The sequence below is a fragment of the Acinonyx jubatus genome, chromosome E2 (genome assembly GCF_027475565.1).
Source record: "Acinonyx jubatus isolate Ajub_Pintada_27869175 chromosome E2, VMU_Ajub_asm_v1.0, whole genome shotgun sequence".
NCBI classification, from domain to species: domain Eukaryota; kingdom Metazoa; phylum Chordata; class Mammalia; order Carnivora; family Felidae; genus Acinonyx; species Acinonyx jubatus.
Genome location: NC_069396.1, coordinates 27,830,247 through 27,846,586, shown reverse-complemented (window position 1 = coordinate 27,846,586; position 16,340 = coordinate 27,830,247). Strand labels below are relative to the sequence as shown.

Genomic DNA, 16,340 nt, shown 5'->3' with positions numbered 1-16,340 from the left:
GTGGTAACAGTCCCTGTCTTCTGGAGCTGTCAGAAGAATCAAGTGAGTTCGCACATGTAAAGCACCGAGCACCAGGCACAGGATCTAGAGCGTGGAAGTATTAGCTGCTTTATCACAAGTATCTGTCATTGTAATAAGGGCTACGGAGAAGGCGCATGTTTGCAGATAATAGACTCAGATATTTTGGGTTGCAGGGATGCTTTTCTGAGGAAATGACCTTTAAGCTAAGACCCAACAGATGAAAGGGACAGGGGTGGAGAGAGCATTTTAGGCAAAGAAAGCAACTTACGCAAAGAGTCTGAAGGCAGAAAGCACTGCCTTCACCCCAGGTAGCCAGACTTTTAAGATGGCCTCAGTGATGTCATCCTCCTCTACTCATGCCCTTGTGCAGCCCCTCCCCTTGAGTGTGGCCTGGACCTAGTGACTTCTCACAAATACAACGTTGCAAAAGCGATGGGATGCCACTTGGTGTAAAAGTGGCTGTGACTTCCATCTGATCACACTTTGCTGTTGGCACTCTCTCTTGCCCTTTTGCTTTGCTCACTGTCCTGTTGTGAGATGCTCTATGGAGAAGCCCACGTGGCCAGGACCCAGGAAAGGCCAACAGTAAGGAACCAAGGCCTTGGCACAATAGCCCCCAAGGGCCCAAATCCTGCCAACAACCCCATGAGGGAGCTTGGAAGCGGATCCTGTCCCAGTTCACTCTTGAGATGACTGTGGCCCTGGCTGACACCCTGCTTGCTGCCCGTGAGAGACCCTGAGCCTGAGGGCCTAGCTAAGCCTTGCCTGCATTCCTGACCCACAGAAACTACGAGGTGACACATGTATTGTCTTAGCTGCTGAGTTTGTTATGCAGTAATAGAAAACTAATACACCACCAAAAGGAAGGCAGGGTCAGTGGAAAGAGAAGGAAGAGCTAAGATCACAGAGATGGTACCTGGGACAGGCGCCATGGAATTACAGGATCTCCTGGGAGGAAGGGCCCTAACCTCTTTCTATCCCCCTATCTAACGCTGGAATCACCAGCCTCTATTTCTATTGCTGTGGTGACAGGAAACTATCTTCCAAGTTGGTCCCTTTTGGTCATGGTCAGCTCTCATTGCAAGGAAGGTCTTTGCCATCTAGAGCAGAACCTTTATCCCTGTAGCCCCACCCTTGGCCAGGTTCTGCCCTTAGGACCACAAAGTACAAGTCTAATGTCTTCTTTTCAGCATAGCATAAACACATGGGTGTGGAGTCAGAAAGTCTAGGTTCAAATCCCAGTGCTGCTGTTTACAGCTGTGTGACCCTGAACAGGCCGTGTAACTCCAGGGCCTCATCTGAGACAATAACAGCATCTGCCTTGTTGAGCTACACTGAGGTCTAAATGAAATAAACTCAGGATGTCTTTAACACCTGGCCTGGGGCACAGCATGTGCTTCATATTTTCCCCCACAACGACTCCAGCAGATTAGAGATGCCCGTGAATCACTGACTCCTCCCATCAAGACATGGGGCCTTCCTCCTTTCCCCGTGAATCTGGACCTATGACTGCTTGACCAACAGAATGGAGCGAAACCTATCTGTGCTAGTTTCAGGGCCCAGGGTTTAAGAGACTCATAGCTCCTGTTCCTGTGTCTCAGTCCTCCGTCCTTGCACCTTTGGAGCCCTGAACTGAACGGAAGGAGCCTAATTGCCCTGAGGCTGCCATGCTGAAGAGGCCACCTGTGGGAGCTCTGGTCAATAGTTCCAGGGTGCCAGATTATGTGAGTGAAGCTGTCTTAGATCTTCCAGACCAGCCCATTCACCAACCGAATGCCACCAAGTGACCTCGGTCAGTAATACACGAAAGAACAGAATCACCCAAACGAACGCTGTTGGAATTCCTGACCCACAAAACCAAGAGAGACAATAAAATGGTGGTTGTTTAAGCTGCTAAGTTTGGGGCCATTTGTGGCATAGCTATAGATAATCAGAGCAACCACTGTCCAAATATTTGAAGGTAACGCTTTTCTTCCAGAATGAACCTGTCCACGCCTCTCAATTGTTCACATGACAGGGTTTGGAATCTTAGGACCATTGTGATCAACTGTCTTCTGGACAATGGAAGCCCAACAATAACACAACCCACAGGGTGGTCTGACCAACGGTGCCAATCAGGACTTTATCCAGAATGATTTAACTAAAAAGGAAATGATTGACTCACAATGGCTTCAGGAATGGCTGGATTCAGGTGTTCCAGTGATGTTCCAGTCTCCATTTCCTTTGTCATGATTTTATTTTTAGGCCCTTCTCATGGAGACAAAAAGCTTTAGAAATTCAGCTTCACATCCTCTCAGGTTCAAGTGTAGACAGAAAGAGTGACTTCCATTTCCCCAGAATTTCCCCAGAAAAAGTTTTGGTGATTCTTTTTGGTTCATGGCTGGGTGATCCAGAGCCAATCACTGTGGCCAGGGAGGTGGAATGGCTTGGGATCCCAGAGATGGAGTCTACACCATCCAAATCATAGGGACTAAAAGGAAAGAGGGGAGATTCTACAAAGGAATACTAAAAGTACCTCCACAAGGGAAGGATGAATGGATGGCTGTGCAGCAGAACCATAAACATCCCCCTCTGCAGTTAGGAGAGTAAAAGTTCACCTCGTTCATTCTAGATGGCATACTTCTATTAATGCAGGCCAGGGCCACATCACTGGCTCACACTGATGACTAAATCAGAGTGGCTGGTGGGGGGGGGGGGGGTATTTTTCCTCATCTAATGCTTCTTGGCTTCCTGTCCCTTCATCTCCCTCCCTCAGCCCTGCATGCCAGGGCTGCAGACATTGCAAGGTCTTCCCTCTCTAGTGTGTCCCAAGCACAGTGAGGCTTTCACGGGGCGTGTCGCTGAGCAAGACTAGGGCCAGGCCCCCCTCACCTTTGCTGATTGGTCATCCCTCCCCTCACAGAATCAGAATGATTCAGGGCAGGCAGCTAAGGCCTGGAGGCAAATTTTACTGCCAACAGGGATGGCTCAGACCCAAGGCTAGATTCAAGACCCTGGGGGCAAAAACAAGCCCTATTGTCTCTTCATAGTGTTGGATTGTTTCCCCTGAGTGGGCCAGTGACCACCTGATTAGAAACCAGGAATTTTGCATATAATGTGCATGTATATGTAAATGACAACAACAAAGTCTGTCCACTGCTCCAAGAGCAGGCCTTCAATGCTCTAGTCCACAGGGCTGCCGGACACAGATTTCTGAGACCTTGGCTCTGAAATCAGAGAAAGTTTGCATGTGCCCTTCAAATTCTAGCACAATTGGATCATTTGACAGGATGAGTAAACTGAGGCTCGGAGGGGCCCTGGCACATAACTGCCTGAAGGTCAATCAGCAAGTGAGTGGAATGACTGTTAGAATTTAGTCCCTCTGATGGCTCAACTCTCCTGCCCTGTTTGGTGTTTTCATCTGAGTGAGCACACAGGTCCCAGGGCGGTGGAAAAGTTTTTTTACTTTCATTTTGTAATCGGTCCTAATGCAAGGTGGGGGCTGGGGAGGGAGGGGACATTCAAGGGATTACCGCCTTTAATTCATCTGACAAATACTGATTAAGCACCTACTGCAAACTTGGCCCTGTGCCTGGGGCCAGAGCCACATTTTGGGGAGCAATGACCGTTCTTGTTTTCAGTGGCGGGCTGGAATGGGGAGGGACACAGATATCAATCCAACAGTCACACAAGGTCCTGCATATTACAGACATGGAAAGTGCCAGGAAGGAAGAGGACAGGATGTTTACCAGTACGTTCCACAGGCATCCTGACTGAGCATGGGGTTCACGACGGGTTCCCCAGAGGAAGTGATGTTTCCACAGGACCTTAGAGTAAATGCTATGAGAACAGCCTGTCCTTGCCCGCCTCCTCACTGAACTCCCAGCTGTAGCAACCAGCATACCCTAAGTTGCCAGGAACCTTCCAGCGACCAGAGGTTGCTGACTCCTCTGATGACACACTCTGGGCATTCCCAGGATGATGATCTAAGGTCCGTTACCCAGAAGCCAGACACACTTGAGCAAGGGAGCTGGGTGTGCCTCCTCAGAGAGGAATTTGGCTGCTACCTCCATTCTTCTCCTCAAAGCACACTGGGGAAGAAATTTCTTGTGGGGTTTTCCCTTCCAAATGCTCCAGGGCAATGCTAACTTTCCAACTGGCTGCTTCTTCTGCAGGCTGGAGTACAACTCCTTCCCCTCCCCTGCCTGGCAAAGACCTTCTGGCCTTCCTTACCTACCTCCTCCCAGACTGGACTGACTTTCTTCTTCTCTGTTCCCCCTGGCCCTGAATGAACCTCCATCCTAGCCATGACCCTGGTGTCACTTTTCCCTATGCACTCACGGGGCCGCTCCCATGACTATGAGTTTCCTGAGCACCAGGCTTGTAGTTTCTTGATCCTTACTTTCCCTTGTTGATGTCTAGCTTTCAATGATCTACCCTTAGCAGCTGCTAGATGTTTTGATTTGAATCACTAGGCTGTGCTATGCACTAGCTCTGTGACATTGGGCAAGTTACTTAACCTCTCTGGGCCACCATTTCCTCCTCTTTAACATAAGACTAAGGGGGTTGGGGCGCCTGGGTGGCTCAGTCAGCCGAGTGGTCAACTTTGCTCAGGTCGTGATCTCGCAGTTTGTGAGTTCGAGCCCCACATCAGGCTTGCTGCTGTCAGAGCAGAGCCTGCTTTGGATTTTGTTCCCCACCCCCGCACCCCGATCCCTCTCCTGCTTGCTCTCTCTCTGTCTCTCAAAAATAAACATTAAAAAATAAAATAGGACCAAGAGATAGTCCTTATGTTGCAGAACTTTTTACCTCAATACCTGGGGTTCATTGTCTCCCCACTCTGAAGTATGAAGAAATGCACACAAAATGAGCAGCAAAAGGGATGCCTGGGTGGCTCAGTCAGTTAAGCATCTGACGTCGGCTCAGGTCCTGATCTTGCGGTTCATGGGTTCAAGCCCCGCGTTGGGTTCTGTGCCGACAGCTCGGAGCCTGCTTCGGATTCTGTGTCTCCCTCTCTCTTTCTTCCCCTCCCCTGCTCACGCTCTGTCTCCCTCTGTCTCAAAAATAAATAAACATTTAAAAAATTTTAAAAACACACACACAAAATGAGCAGCAAAATGTATTAGAGTATAAGATCAGAAAGGAAAAATAGTAGGAAAGCTCTCTTTACAGAGAGGAGGCATTCGAGGGTGAATACCCATGACTATAGGTAAGGGTCCTTGTTTTGTAAGGTTCTGGTTGCCCCCCCACTTCCCTCTTGTTCCTTCTCAGGTTCTACCCTTATTGGTTTGATAGCTCTAGGTGCTGTGTTGTCCATTCCTGATTGGCTCAATTCCACGGTATGAGGGGTGGTCTATGGCCATACTGTTCCTTGTGGGTCACAGGTTTTACGGTCTACTCATTTTTAGTCAGATCTTTTGTCAAATTCCTGGGAAACCTGAGGGGGAGTAGGTGGTGTCTGTTACATTCCTTAAAAAAAGATTTTTTTAATGTTTATTTATTTTTGAGAGAGAGAGAGAGAGAGAGAGAGAGAGAGAGAGAGAGACCATGAGCGGGGGAGGGGGCAGAGAGAGAGAGGGAGACACAGAATTTGAAACAGGCTCCAGGGTCTGAGCTGTCAGCACAGAGCCCAATACAGGGCTCGAACTCTGAACAGCAAGATCATGTCCTGAGCTGAAGTTGGACACTTCACTGACTGAGCCACCCAGGCACCCCTGTGTCTGCTACATTCTTAGGAGGAAACTTTCGCCCGAAGGGTTTGCTGCGGTCAGACACTTCCAGCATTGTTCCAAAATAAGTTTTTTTCCCCACCCAGTGACTTCAGGTCCTAATCTTTCCGTCTCTCTGCCTATTTTATCCGATCTTTCCCTATCCTACTTACCTCGTAGGGTTGTTAAAAAACAAAATTCAACTGGGTTAATTTGAAGATCTAATTGGCTTTATTAAGTGACTCGTGAATCAGTATCCCATCTTGCAAGTAAGGGGGAGTTCGGAGGAGTTGTACAAAATGGAAAGTTTTTATAGGAAAGAAAGCGGGGCAAGAAAGTCATGAGCAAAGGAAAAGAAAGGATTGTTTTAGGCAAGGTCACCTTCCTTAGGTGGAAGGGCAGGGTGGATTCATTCATCCTCCTTTGGGAAATAGAGAGGGCCCCTGTGACAGATTGCCTCATTGGCGCTGATCAGAAAATTCCTCATTGACCCTTAAGACTTACACTTATGGGGAAGGTTAAAACTGCAGTTTAGGTTAGGTATTTAGCCCCCGTTTGGTGACTTGGCCTAAGGGACACCATTTGGGGTCAGTAGTTTTCTTTTTAGCAGTTGTTATGGGGTTAAATGAGAGCCCGCACAGAACACGCTCACTAGCTCACTACACTCCGTAGCACACAATAAAGCACTCTATATACATTGCCTAGATAGGTTGTCCATAACCATCCCATGGGCTTACCGTGCTGTGACACAATTATTAAGTCTTGACAGGTACAAAGAGGTTTTTGTAATCTGGTCTTCCAACAGATTTTTCTGTCCAGGAGGGGGCCCCAAGACCCGCTCCGCACCCCTCTACCCCAGCTTTCGACCGCCCCCCAAACATCTCGAGTTCAAGCACAGGCCAGGGGGCAGGGTGCCGGGCGCAGGGCCCAGCGGCCCGGGACGCGGTGTCCCGGCTCTGCACCCGGCCCTCCCGCACGTGGTGGCCCGCGGCGTACGGAGGCGGTTTCTGGGAACCGGGGCCGGCGGCCGTGCGCACAGCCCCGTGCGCCGCGCGGCCGCCGGTGATTCAGCGCGGGGCGTGTGCAGGCGGCGGCCGCACGGGGCGGGCTTTTGCACTCGCCCCGGCTCCTTCCCGCTATAAAGGCGGCCCGCCGCGCTGCGCTCCACCACGCCTCTTCTGAGCGCCCAGCCACCTCTCTGCAACCGTCTCCGGACTCCAGCTACCGCTTCTTCTCGCCATGGATCCCGACTGCTCCTGCGCCACCGGTAAGCTCGGGTTCGGGGCCGCGCGTCGGTTGTAGAGCCAGAGAAGCAATCTCTGACGTCCCCTTCTGTTCTTGATCACTCACTTTCGGGGTGCTAACTGCCCCTCCCCAGAGCCTCTCGGTGTACCTCTCTCTAGGCTAATCGAGCCCCGCTCCTACCGACAAGGGGTCGGACTTCATGGCCTGTCCGGGTTCCCACGGGCAGGTTGTGGAACTGAGACTCAATCCCCGGGCTGCCAGCACCCATTCCCGCGTTCGAGTCCTCCCCAGGGACGGTTCGGTTCTCACCGCTGCCTTTCTCCTTGCAGGTGGCTCCTGCTCCTGCGCCGGCTCCTGCAAATGCAAAGCCTGCAGATGCACCTCCTGCAAGAAGAGTGAGTGCCATCTTTTCTCGTACACCCCCTACCCACCGCCACCCCTAGCCCATACTCCAAGGGGAGTTAAAACAGGATAGTTGATGCCCCTTCCTCGGGAAAGGTGCTGCCTCCACGATGGGCCCCATAGGGGAGGACCGGAATCACTCATCCCTTGTGCCCAGCGCTCATCTCTGCCTCCTCCTTCCCTTTCACAGGCTGCTGCTCCTGCTGCCCCGTGGGCTGTGCCAAGTGTGCCCAGGGCTGCATCTGCAAAGGGGCATCGGACAAGTGCAGTTGCTGCGCCTAATGTCCGGGAGAGCCCGTCCCCGATGTAAATAGAGCAACGTGTACAAACCTACAGGGTTTTTTTGGTTTTTTTTGGTATATTTTGTTTTGTTTTTGGTACAAACCTGATCCGTTTGCTACATTCCTTTTTTTTTTCCTATAAAATACGTGAATTATAATAAAAGTTGTTAAATTTTTTCTCGCTTCTGTTTTCCTTTGCGTGCCCAGGAGGGCTGGGGTAGCGGATTGGACCGGAAGTGCAGAAACCTGGGTTCTGTCCACAAATGTTAGTCCCTAATAAACTGAGTGCCTTAAGGCAAGTCAGGTTACATCAACGAGATTAACTTTCTGTAAAATAGAAGAGCCAGAGGATATAAAGGCATGAGGACTGATCGGGTCCGTCTGTTATCATGTCAAGCGTTGATGGCACAGAAACTTCTCAATCCAGAATTTATTTCTTTAATTATAAGTAATCTCTAAGCCCAAGGTGGGGCTCAAACCTCCTACCTGAGATCAAGAGTCACATGCTCTAGGGACTGAGCCAGCCAGGTGCCCTGTCAATCCAGAATTTCTCATGCTCCATGGTTTCTCTGCCCCACCTCAGATCCTCACCAGATTTTAGGCTTGAAAAGTGACTAAAGGGAATTGGAAAACAACTTCTCACCTGTTTGAATCCTACATGGGGTTCTCAAACCCCTGTGGTGAAGGAGTAGTTTTTACTTTCTATGCATCACAGACTAAACCTTGGTAAAAATAAATTAATTTTACAAAAATGCCATAAAAGAACAATATGAAGCTCATGTATTTATTGGACACACATAGTTTCAATAAATACATGAAGAACAAAATTAGAGATTTTAAAACACTGCGCATATATATGTTCACTGAAGGTGTTCATTGAGCACTAGAAACAATTCACAAATTCCCCAGTGCTGTGGACCACACACACCTGAGTAGCTATGTCCTGGATGTCCTTCCCCACAGAGAACTTGGCTTGCTCCCTGCCACTGTGCCACTGACAGGACACCCAGTACCCCTGAGAGCTCCCTGTTGTGACTTGGCTCTGAGACTTTGGAAGTTCCTCCCCAGGTCAGGCTGGGATCCGCCCCTACAAAATCTGCCCTTGGCAACTTGAAACCAACAAAGTCACTAGGGAATTGGAGACAATTGCCCAGCCATTTCCCCACAAGAGGGAGGCCATCCAAGAACTGGTTCCAGACGAAGTACTTCATGTCTGTCTGTGCAGGGTGATGGCCAGTCCTGCAGTTTGGAAGTCTTTGCGGTGTTTATTAGGCAGGAGAGAGGCCTTGAGTGACTTGTAATTAGTGCCAACGGTTAGTCCCCCGGGGCTCTTTGTGGAGGGAGTTGCTACTTGATGTTCAATCAAAGAGAAAGTGAGTCATGTGGCCCTGAATCAGGACCATACTTGCCTGTGGGTGCCTGGTGTGAAAAGGGGATTTATGAAGCCAGCCCATGCCCAGAGCATGGGCTTTGCTGTCAGGTAGTCTGGGTTCACAGCCTCCTTTGTCACAGGTGGAATGACCTGGGCAAGCTGCTCAACCTTACTGAGCCTCGATTTCCCCATGGAAAGGAGATTCGGTCTCTATGTGGGATTAAATGATAGGCTCCCGGCTCCCGGCTAGGGCTTAATAAACAGTGGTCATTACGTCCACACTGACATTCATGGAGAGGGAATCCTATTGAATCCCAATAAGCTCTTAGGGAAAGGGTCCAAGAGTTTGGAAGCATTACTCTAGGCTGGAGGTTAAGGGTGGGATTGGAAATTTGCTGACCTGGTGCTGGAAGGAGGATGGATGACCAGCCTAATGCTCCCAGGGACAAGATGCTGCCACAGCATTTGGACAGACACAAAAGTCCTCACCATCCTTCATGCCATTTGGTCTGCAGGAGTCAATGAGAGAGTGAACATGCAGGGGCTGGAGTAATCATGCCATCTTCAGAGAGATTGAGCCAACTGTCTAAGGTCACGCAGCTCCCAGTCAGGGGTCTGAACAAATACAGCTGGCCTCAGGCCCTGTCCACAGCTGGCTGATCATGATGGCACCGGGTGCTAAATATTGCCTCTCATGATTCAAAGGTGGAAGGGCCTCTGGAGATGGACCAATGGTGCCCCAGCTTGAGAGATGGGACACTGAAGCCCAGAGAGGTCAGAGAGCTAATGTAGAGGATGTGACTGCCAATTCAGTGCTCTCCCCACTGCTGCTCTGTGCCAGGTGTTCAGCGTCCTTACTTTTCATGTGAAGTCATGGTGCGGGGAGGAGGGTGAGGGCATGATGCAAAGCCCATGTGAGTGCAAATCCTACCCATGTCACTTACAGCTACGTGACATAAACCTCTCTGGCTTAGTACTTCCACTGTAAAAGGGGCAAAGAAAGGCACCGGGCTCAAAGGATTGAATGAGTTAATACGTGTAAAGAACTTAGAACAGTGTTTAGCACATCATAAGTGATCTATTAATATTAGCTATTACTTTATTTTTATTATACATAGCATAAGGCACATTTGTTACCTCCTGACAAATCAGCCAGGCCTGGGATGCTATTACTTTATTATTATCATGCATAACACAAGGAGTATTTATTTACCTCAAATCAGCCTGGCCTGGGGTGCCAGGTTATGGGTCCTGTGTGGTCTTTATCAATTGCAGAAGAATGTGGCCCTTGGGCAGAGAACATCATTCAGTCGCCCCACAAAACCGTGATTGGAATTACAGGTATAAAGCCACGAGGAAGATGCTCTGTGCCTTAGATCAGGCACCAGAAGACACCTGCCATCTTTTTAACATTGTACTTTGAAATGATTCATATTTTCTTTAATTTAAATGAAAGACAAACTTTTTTTTTAATTTTTTTTAACGTTTATTTATTTTTGAGACAGAGAGAGACAGAGCATGAACAGGGGAGGGGCAGAGAGAGAGGGAGACACAGAATCCGAAACAGGCTCCAGGCTCTGAGCTGTCAGCACACAGCCCGACGCGGGACTCGAACTCAACGGACCGTGAGATCATGACCTGAGCTGAAGTCCGACGCTCAACCGACCGAGCCACCCAGTCGCCCCATAAATGAAAGACAAACTGTTTATGATTACTAAAAATGAGAATCAATCTTATCCTAGACATAGAAGATAGCCAGAAAAGTATATATAGTGTATGAAAATATACTATATAAATATATATGTATTTCACTTATGGATCACTTCATTTGCTGCCCATAGTTTGAGGTGGCAGCTTGCTCTTATTGAAAAGGTCTCAAGTAGTAGAGAAACATAGACATACCTAGGTCAAAGTCAGGGTTATCTTTCCCCAGGGAAGCTGACTGGATTCAGATCAGTGTCCACTTCTAGCTGTGTGACTTTGGCCAAGTAATTTAGACTCTGTGCTGTAGTTATCCGTTAACAAAAAGGGCTCAAAAGTAATAGTAATTCCCTGTTGGGGTCTTTGTGAGGGTACACATTTCAAAAGTGATTATAAAATGGCCTGGCACATAATACATGCTATGTAATTCTTGAGATGCTTAAAGAGTAATAACTACTTTTCTTTGTTATTTTCAAGCCAGGTCTCCCTATTACCTAAAAGAAAGCCTCCTTTGTGGGCATCTTACGCATGGGCAAGTGTGGGGCCAAGTCTGGAGTTCGGTGCACCTGAAGGCTGTCGGGAGCACTAGATTTAACCCAAAAAAGGGCCTGGAGAAATGTGCCCATATATCTTTTCCCGCCTGGAGAACGGGCAGAGGCAGTGGTCTGTGTCCCCCAAATGGTGTACAGGATAAAAGGGTCCGAAAGCCCGACGTGGGGCCGAAGAAGAGACATGCCAGGGGAGGCAAAGGTCACGTCCACCCCCCATCCTCTGCACACAACTCTCTCAGGTGACTCTGCACACCCACCCTCTGCCCCTTGCCCCCGCCAAGCCTGGGTCTGGAAGGAGAGGCCGGGTTGCACACGGGCTCCCGGAAAGAGCGACCTCGGGGACACCTGCAGCGGGCCTGGGGTGGGGAAGGCGGCCAGGACCCAGGCAGAGAGTTCCCGGAACCGACGGGAACGGGGGCGGCGGCCAACCGCGGGGAGACCGAGAGGGGGCGGGCAGGGAGGCTGGGACACCGCGTGCCGACCCCTCCGCGCGGTGCGCACGGAGCCCGCCACCCTCCTGGACCCGTGCGCCCGGCCCCGCGGGGTGCACACAGCACAACCAAGGACACGCCGGGCCGCGCGCTCTCCGCGGGGCGGGTGCAAGGGCCGGGGCGGGGCCTTTGCGCCCGGACCGCCCGCTCCCGCTATAAAGCCGGCCCGCCAGCGCCGCCCAGGCTCCACCACACCTCCAGCCATCAGCGGTGTGCCTCTTGTGTCGCCTGCTTTGGACTTCCGTCGTCACCTCGACTCCAGATGGACCCCAACTGCTCCTGCTCCGCCGGTAAGGGCCCCCGGCTCTGAGTCTTAGGGTGCAGTTTCCCAGGCCCGGACCGGACCGCCTGTTCTTGGGGTTAGAAGAGCGACTGTTTTGGACTTGAGCTGAATCCAGTCGTGGGCACGTGGGCACGTGCTGGCTTTCTCCCCCGCCAAGCCCCTGTGTTAGAGGGGAGGGTACTGCGGTCACGTTGAAGCCTCCTGTTGGTCGAGGGCTGCTGACCTGGGACACAGTGCTCTGTTCAGGCCTTGGAGCCACCAGCACTTGATGGGAGGTGGGGCATTGCCTCCTCGGGGTTCAAGACCACAGGCCCTGGCTCTACTCTTAGCCCTTTGGAAGGCCCGAGACCTTCCGTGTGGAGTAAAAGCCGGAGGGGACCTACCTTTCCTAGCACCGCAGAGACAGGAGTGGGGCTGCCCTTACCCGTCCTGCGTGAGGAGCGAGCTCCTGGTGCTGGGCACCGACCCGGAGGCCGCAGGGGGCGTGTGTTGCCCACCCACTGTGGCTCCTAGGCCGCACTTGTGCTCACCGCGTCTCTTTCTCTCCCTGGCAGGTGGCTCCTGCACGTGCGCCGGCTCCTGCACGTGCAAAGAGTGCAGATGCACCTCCTGCAAGAAGAGTGAGTGTGGGGTGTTCTCGCAGGGGGGCTGGGCTGGGTCAGATGACCCAGCTTCTCTACATCCCCTTCCCTCAGCCCCTGACTCAGAATTGGCACTGAAAGTTCCTGCAGATAAGATGGTGGAGTCCCCACCTCATCCTAGAACAGGGCAGCCGAGGCCCCTGCAGAGAGGTCAGCAAATCGTGTCAAGGATGCAGCCAGCACCAGAACCTAGGTCTCCTGCCTTCTGAACTCTCCAGTATCCTGACACTTGATGTTCATGAATTTGATGACCACGTGTGGTGTCTCTGACCTGGTGCAGCCCTTTCCTCTGCAGACAGCCCAGAACTTCCCTGGCCCTCCTGGGCGCTGGTAGGCGGGGGGTGCCCCCTCTCTGACCTTGAGGACTTCCCTCGCGTCACTGTGTGGTTCGGGGGGGGCAAAGGACTAGCCTCTATTGTCCCTGGAGGCCCTGTCTCTGTGTCTGCAGGCGTTCTGCCCTGTCCTGGAATCAGATGGGGGCAAGGCAGCCTCTTGCTAGGGGGTAGGACCCAGTTGTCTAGGGACAGAGCAGGCCATCCTCAACCCAGGGCCCTGCAGGGCTGGGGGCAGAGCTGTGCCGGGCCTCCTGTGGGAAGGGAGGCTCCTGGTGACCCACTTGGGCTCTGACCCACTCGGGCCTTTCTCCCCCAGGCTGCTGCTCCTGCTGCCCCGTGGGCTGTGCCAAGTGTGCCCAGGGCTGCATCTGCAAAGGGGCATCGGACAAGTGCAGCTGCTGTGCCTGATGTGGGGGAGCACCTGTTCCAGATGTAAATAGAGCAACATGTACAAACCTGCAGTTTTTTTTTTTTTTTACTTTTTCATATTACCATGACCTGTTTGCTACATTCCTGTTTTCATAAAATACATGACTTATAACAAAACTTGAATAAAATAAAAGTTGAATTTATTCTGGCTCTCTTTTCATGCTTTGGATATAAGGGACCTCATATTCCCCATGGCTGGAGTGGAGGATTGGACCGTAAGTGCAGAGACCTGGGTCCTGGAGCCCCAAGTATTAGCCCCTAACACTCTGTGCCTTATGGGAGTCAGGTTACCTCTGAATCAGTTTCTTGGATGAAAATGAAAGTATCTAGATGCCCTAACAGTATGGGGCAAATACAGTTCCCCTCAATTCTTGTGGGAAGTGTTTGTGGTCTACAACTTCTCAATATCTAATTAGGATTCCCTGCTGAGCTTTGATCCTCAGCAATGTTAGGCTTCAGAAGTACTCAGGAGGGTCGCCTGGCTGGCTTAGTGTGCAACTCTTGTTTTGTTTTGTTTTGTTTTGTTTAAATTTTCATCCAAATTAGTTAGCATATAGTGCAACAATGATTTCAGGAGTAGAATCCTTAGTTCCTCTTACCCATTTAGCCCATCGCCCCTCCCACAACCCCTCCAGTAACCCTCAGTTTGTTCTCCATATTTATGAATCTCTTCTGTTTTGTCTCCCTCCCTGTTTTTATATTATTTTTGTTTCCCTTCCCTTATGTTCATCTGTTTTGTCTCTTAAAGCTCTCATATGAGTGAAGTCATAGGATTTTTGTCTTTCTCTAATTTCATTCAGCATAATACCTTCCAGTTCCATCCATGTAGCTGCAAATGGCAAGATTTCATTCTTTTTGATCGCGAAGTAATACTCCATTGTGTATATATACCACATCTTTATCCATTCATCCACTGTGGACATTTGGGCTCTTTCTATACTTTGGCTATTGTGGATAGTGCTGCTATAAACATGGTGCACGTGTCCCTTCGAAACAGCACACCTGTATCCCTTGGATAAATGCCTAGTAGTGCAATTGCTGGGTTGTAGGGTAGTTCTATTTTTAGTTTTTTTGAGGAAACTCCATACTGTTTTCCAGAGTGGCTGCACCAGCTTGCATTCCCAGGAGTGTGCAACTCTTGATCTCGGGGTTTGGAGTTGTAGGTTCAAGGCCCACGTTGGGTGTAGAGATTACTTAACTAAAATCTTTAAAAAAAAAAAAAAGTACTCTGGGGATGGAATCTACCTCCCCACTTGTTTGACTTTTCTTTACAGGGCTTGCTTCTGACACACTTGAAGGACCAATTTTTATTTTTTATTTTTGAGAGGAGAGAGAGAGAGAGAGAGAGAATGAGCCAGGAGGGCAGAGAGAGGGAGAGGAGAATCCCAAGCAGGCTCCATACTGAGAGCGAGGTGCCCAATGTGGGGCTCAAACCCACAAACCCTGAGATCATGAAACTGAGCTGAAATCCAGAGTTGGACGCTTAACCGTCTGAGCCATCTAGGCACCTCCCAATTTTTACTTTCTGACACATTTAATTTTTGGCAAAATAAATTACTAAGAAAAAACTTTAAAAGGCACAATTTACAAAACCCATGTTTTGATTCAACAAATTTCCCTCTTGTTTTGAGGAACAAAATAACAAAATGTTTAAAAACTGCAAATGACACATGTATTCATCAAAGGTGTGCACTGAGCACTAGAAACAATTCACAAGGTGTGTGGACCACATACACCTTGAGTAGCACCGTCTCCAACACCCGCACAGGGAATCCGTCAGTGTTGGCTTGTCTAGTGGCACTGACAGGACACCCAGTACCCCTGAGAGCTCCCTGTTGTGACTTGGCTCTGAGTCTTTGGAAGTTCCTCCCCAGGTCAGGCTGGGATCCGCCCCTACAAAATCTGCCCTTGGCAACTTGAAACCAACAAAGTCACTAGGGAATTGGAGACAATTGCCCAGCCATTTCCCCACAAGAGGGAGGCCATCCAAGAACTGGTTCCAGACGAAGTACTTCATGTCTGTCTGTGCAGGGTGATGGCCAGTCCTGCAGTTTGGAAGTCTTTGCGGTGTTTATTAGGCAGGAGAGAGGCCTTGAGTGACTTGTAATTAGTGCCAACGGTTAGTCCCCCGGGGCTCTTTGTGGAGGGAGTTGCTACTTGATGTTCAATCAAAGAGAAAGTGAGTCATGTGGCCCTGAATCAGGACCATACTTGCCTGTGGGTGCCTGGTGTGAAAAGGGGACTTATGAAGCCAGCCCGTGCCCAGAGCATGGGCTTTGCTGTCAGGCAGTCTGGTTCACAGCTTACCTTGCCATTTCTTGGCCACGTGACCTGGGCAATTTGTTGACACTTACGAAGCCTTCATTTCTTCATTTGTATAAAGGAGATGACATTTCAATGTAAGAAATTAAGTGAGATAGTGTCCTGGCTCCTGGCTAGGGCTTAACAAACAGTGGTCATTATGGTCACTACAATATTCACACTGACATTTGTGGAGAGAGAATACTTCCAGCTCCCAACATGCTCCAGAGAAAGACTCTTTGGTTTGGAAGTATTACTCTGGAGGCTAGAGATGGGATTAGAAATTTGCTGACCTGGGGCCCAGGGGAGTGTGGATGTCCAGCAATAAGCCCCTAGGGACGGGATGCTGCCACCGCATTTGGACAGACACAAGAATCTTTCCCATCCTTTACATCATTTGATCTGTACAGGAAACAGTTAAAAGCGAACATGCAGGGACTGAAGTGATTGTGCCAACACCAGAGAGATTAAGCAACCAGCCCCAGGTCACATAGCTCCTAGTCAGAGTTATTAATTTATATACTACAGCTGACCTCACCCTCTGGCCACCACTGGCTGATCATGATGTCACTGGATGCTAAATCCTGCCTCTCATCATTC

At 50.1% G+C, this 16,340-nt stretch overlaps 2 protein-coding genes across 2 annotated transcripts; both read left to right on the top strand.

Annotated features, from left to right (window-relative positions):
- Positions 1–6,822: 6,822 nt before the first annotated feature.
- On the top strand, positions 6,823–7,812 carry LOC106973301 (metallothionein-1). Its single transcript, XM_015070357.3, has 3 exons — positions 6,823–6,975; positions 7,283–7,348; positions 7,546–7,812. The coding sequence occupies exons 1-3, from the start codon at positions 6,948–6,950 to the stop codon at positions 7,635–7,637; spliced, it is 186 nt and encodes a 61-aa protein (XP_014925843.1). The 5' UTR covers positions 6,823–6,947; the 3' UTR covers positions 7,638–7,812.
- Positions 7,813–11,911: 4,099 nt separating this feature from the next.
- On the top strand, positions 11,912–13,582 carry LOC106973302 (metallothionein-2). Its single transcript, XM_015070359.3, has 3 exons — positions 11,912–12,041; positions 12,589–12,654; positions 13,327–13,582. The coding sequence occupies exons 1-3, from the start codon at positions 12,014–12,016 to the stop codon at positions 13,416–13,418; spliced, it is 186 nt and encodes a 61-aa protein (XP_014925845.1). The 5' UTR covers positions 11,912–12,013; the 3' UTR covers positions 13,419–13,582.
- Positions 13,583–16,340: the final 2,758 nt, after the last annotated feature.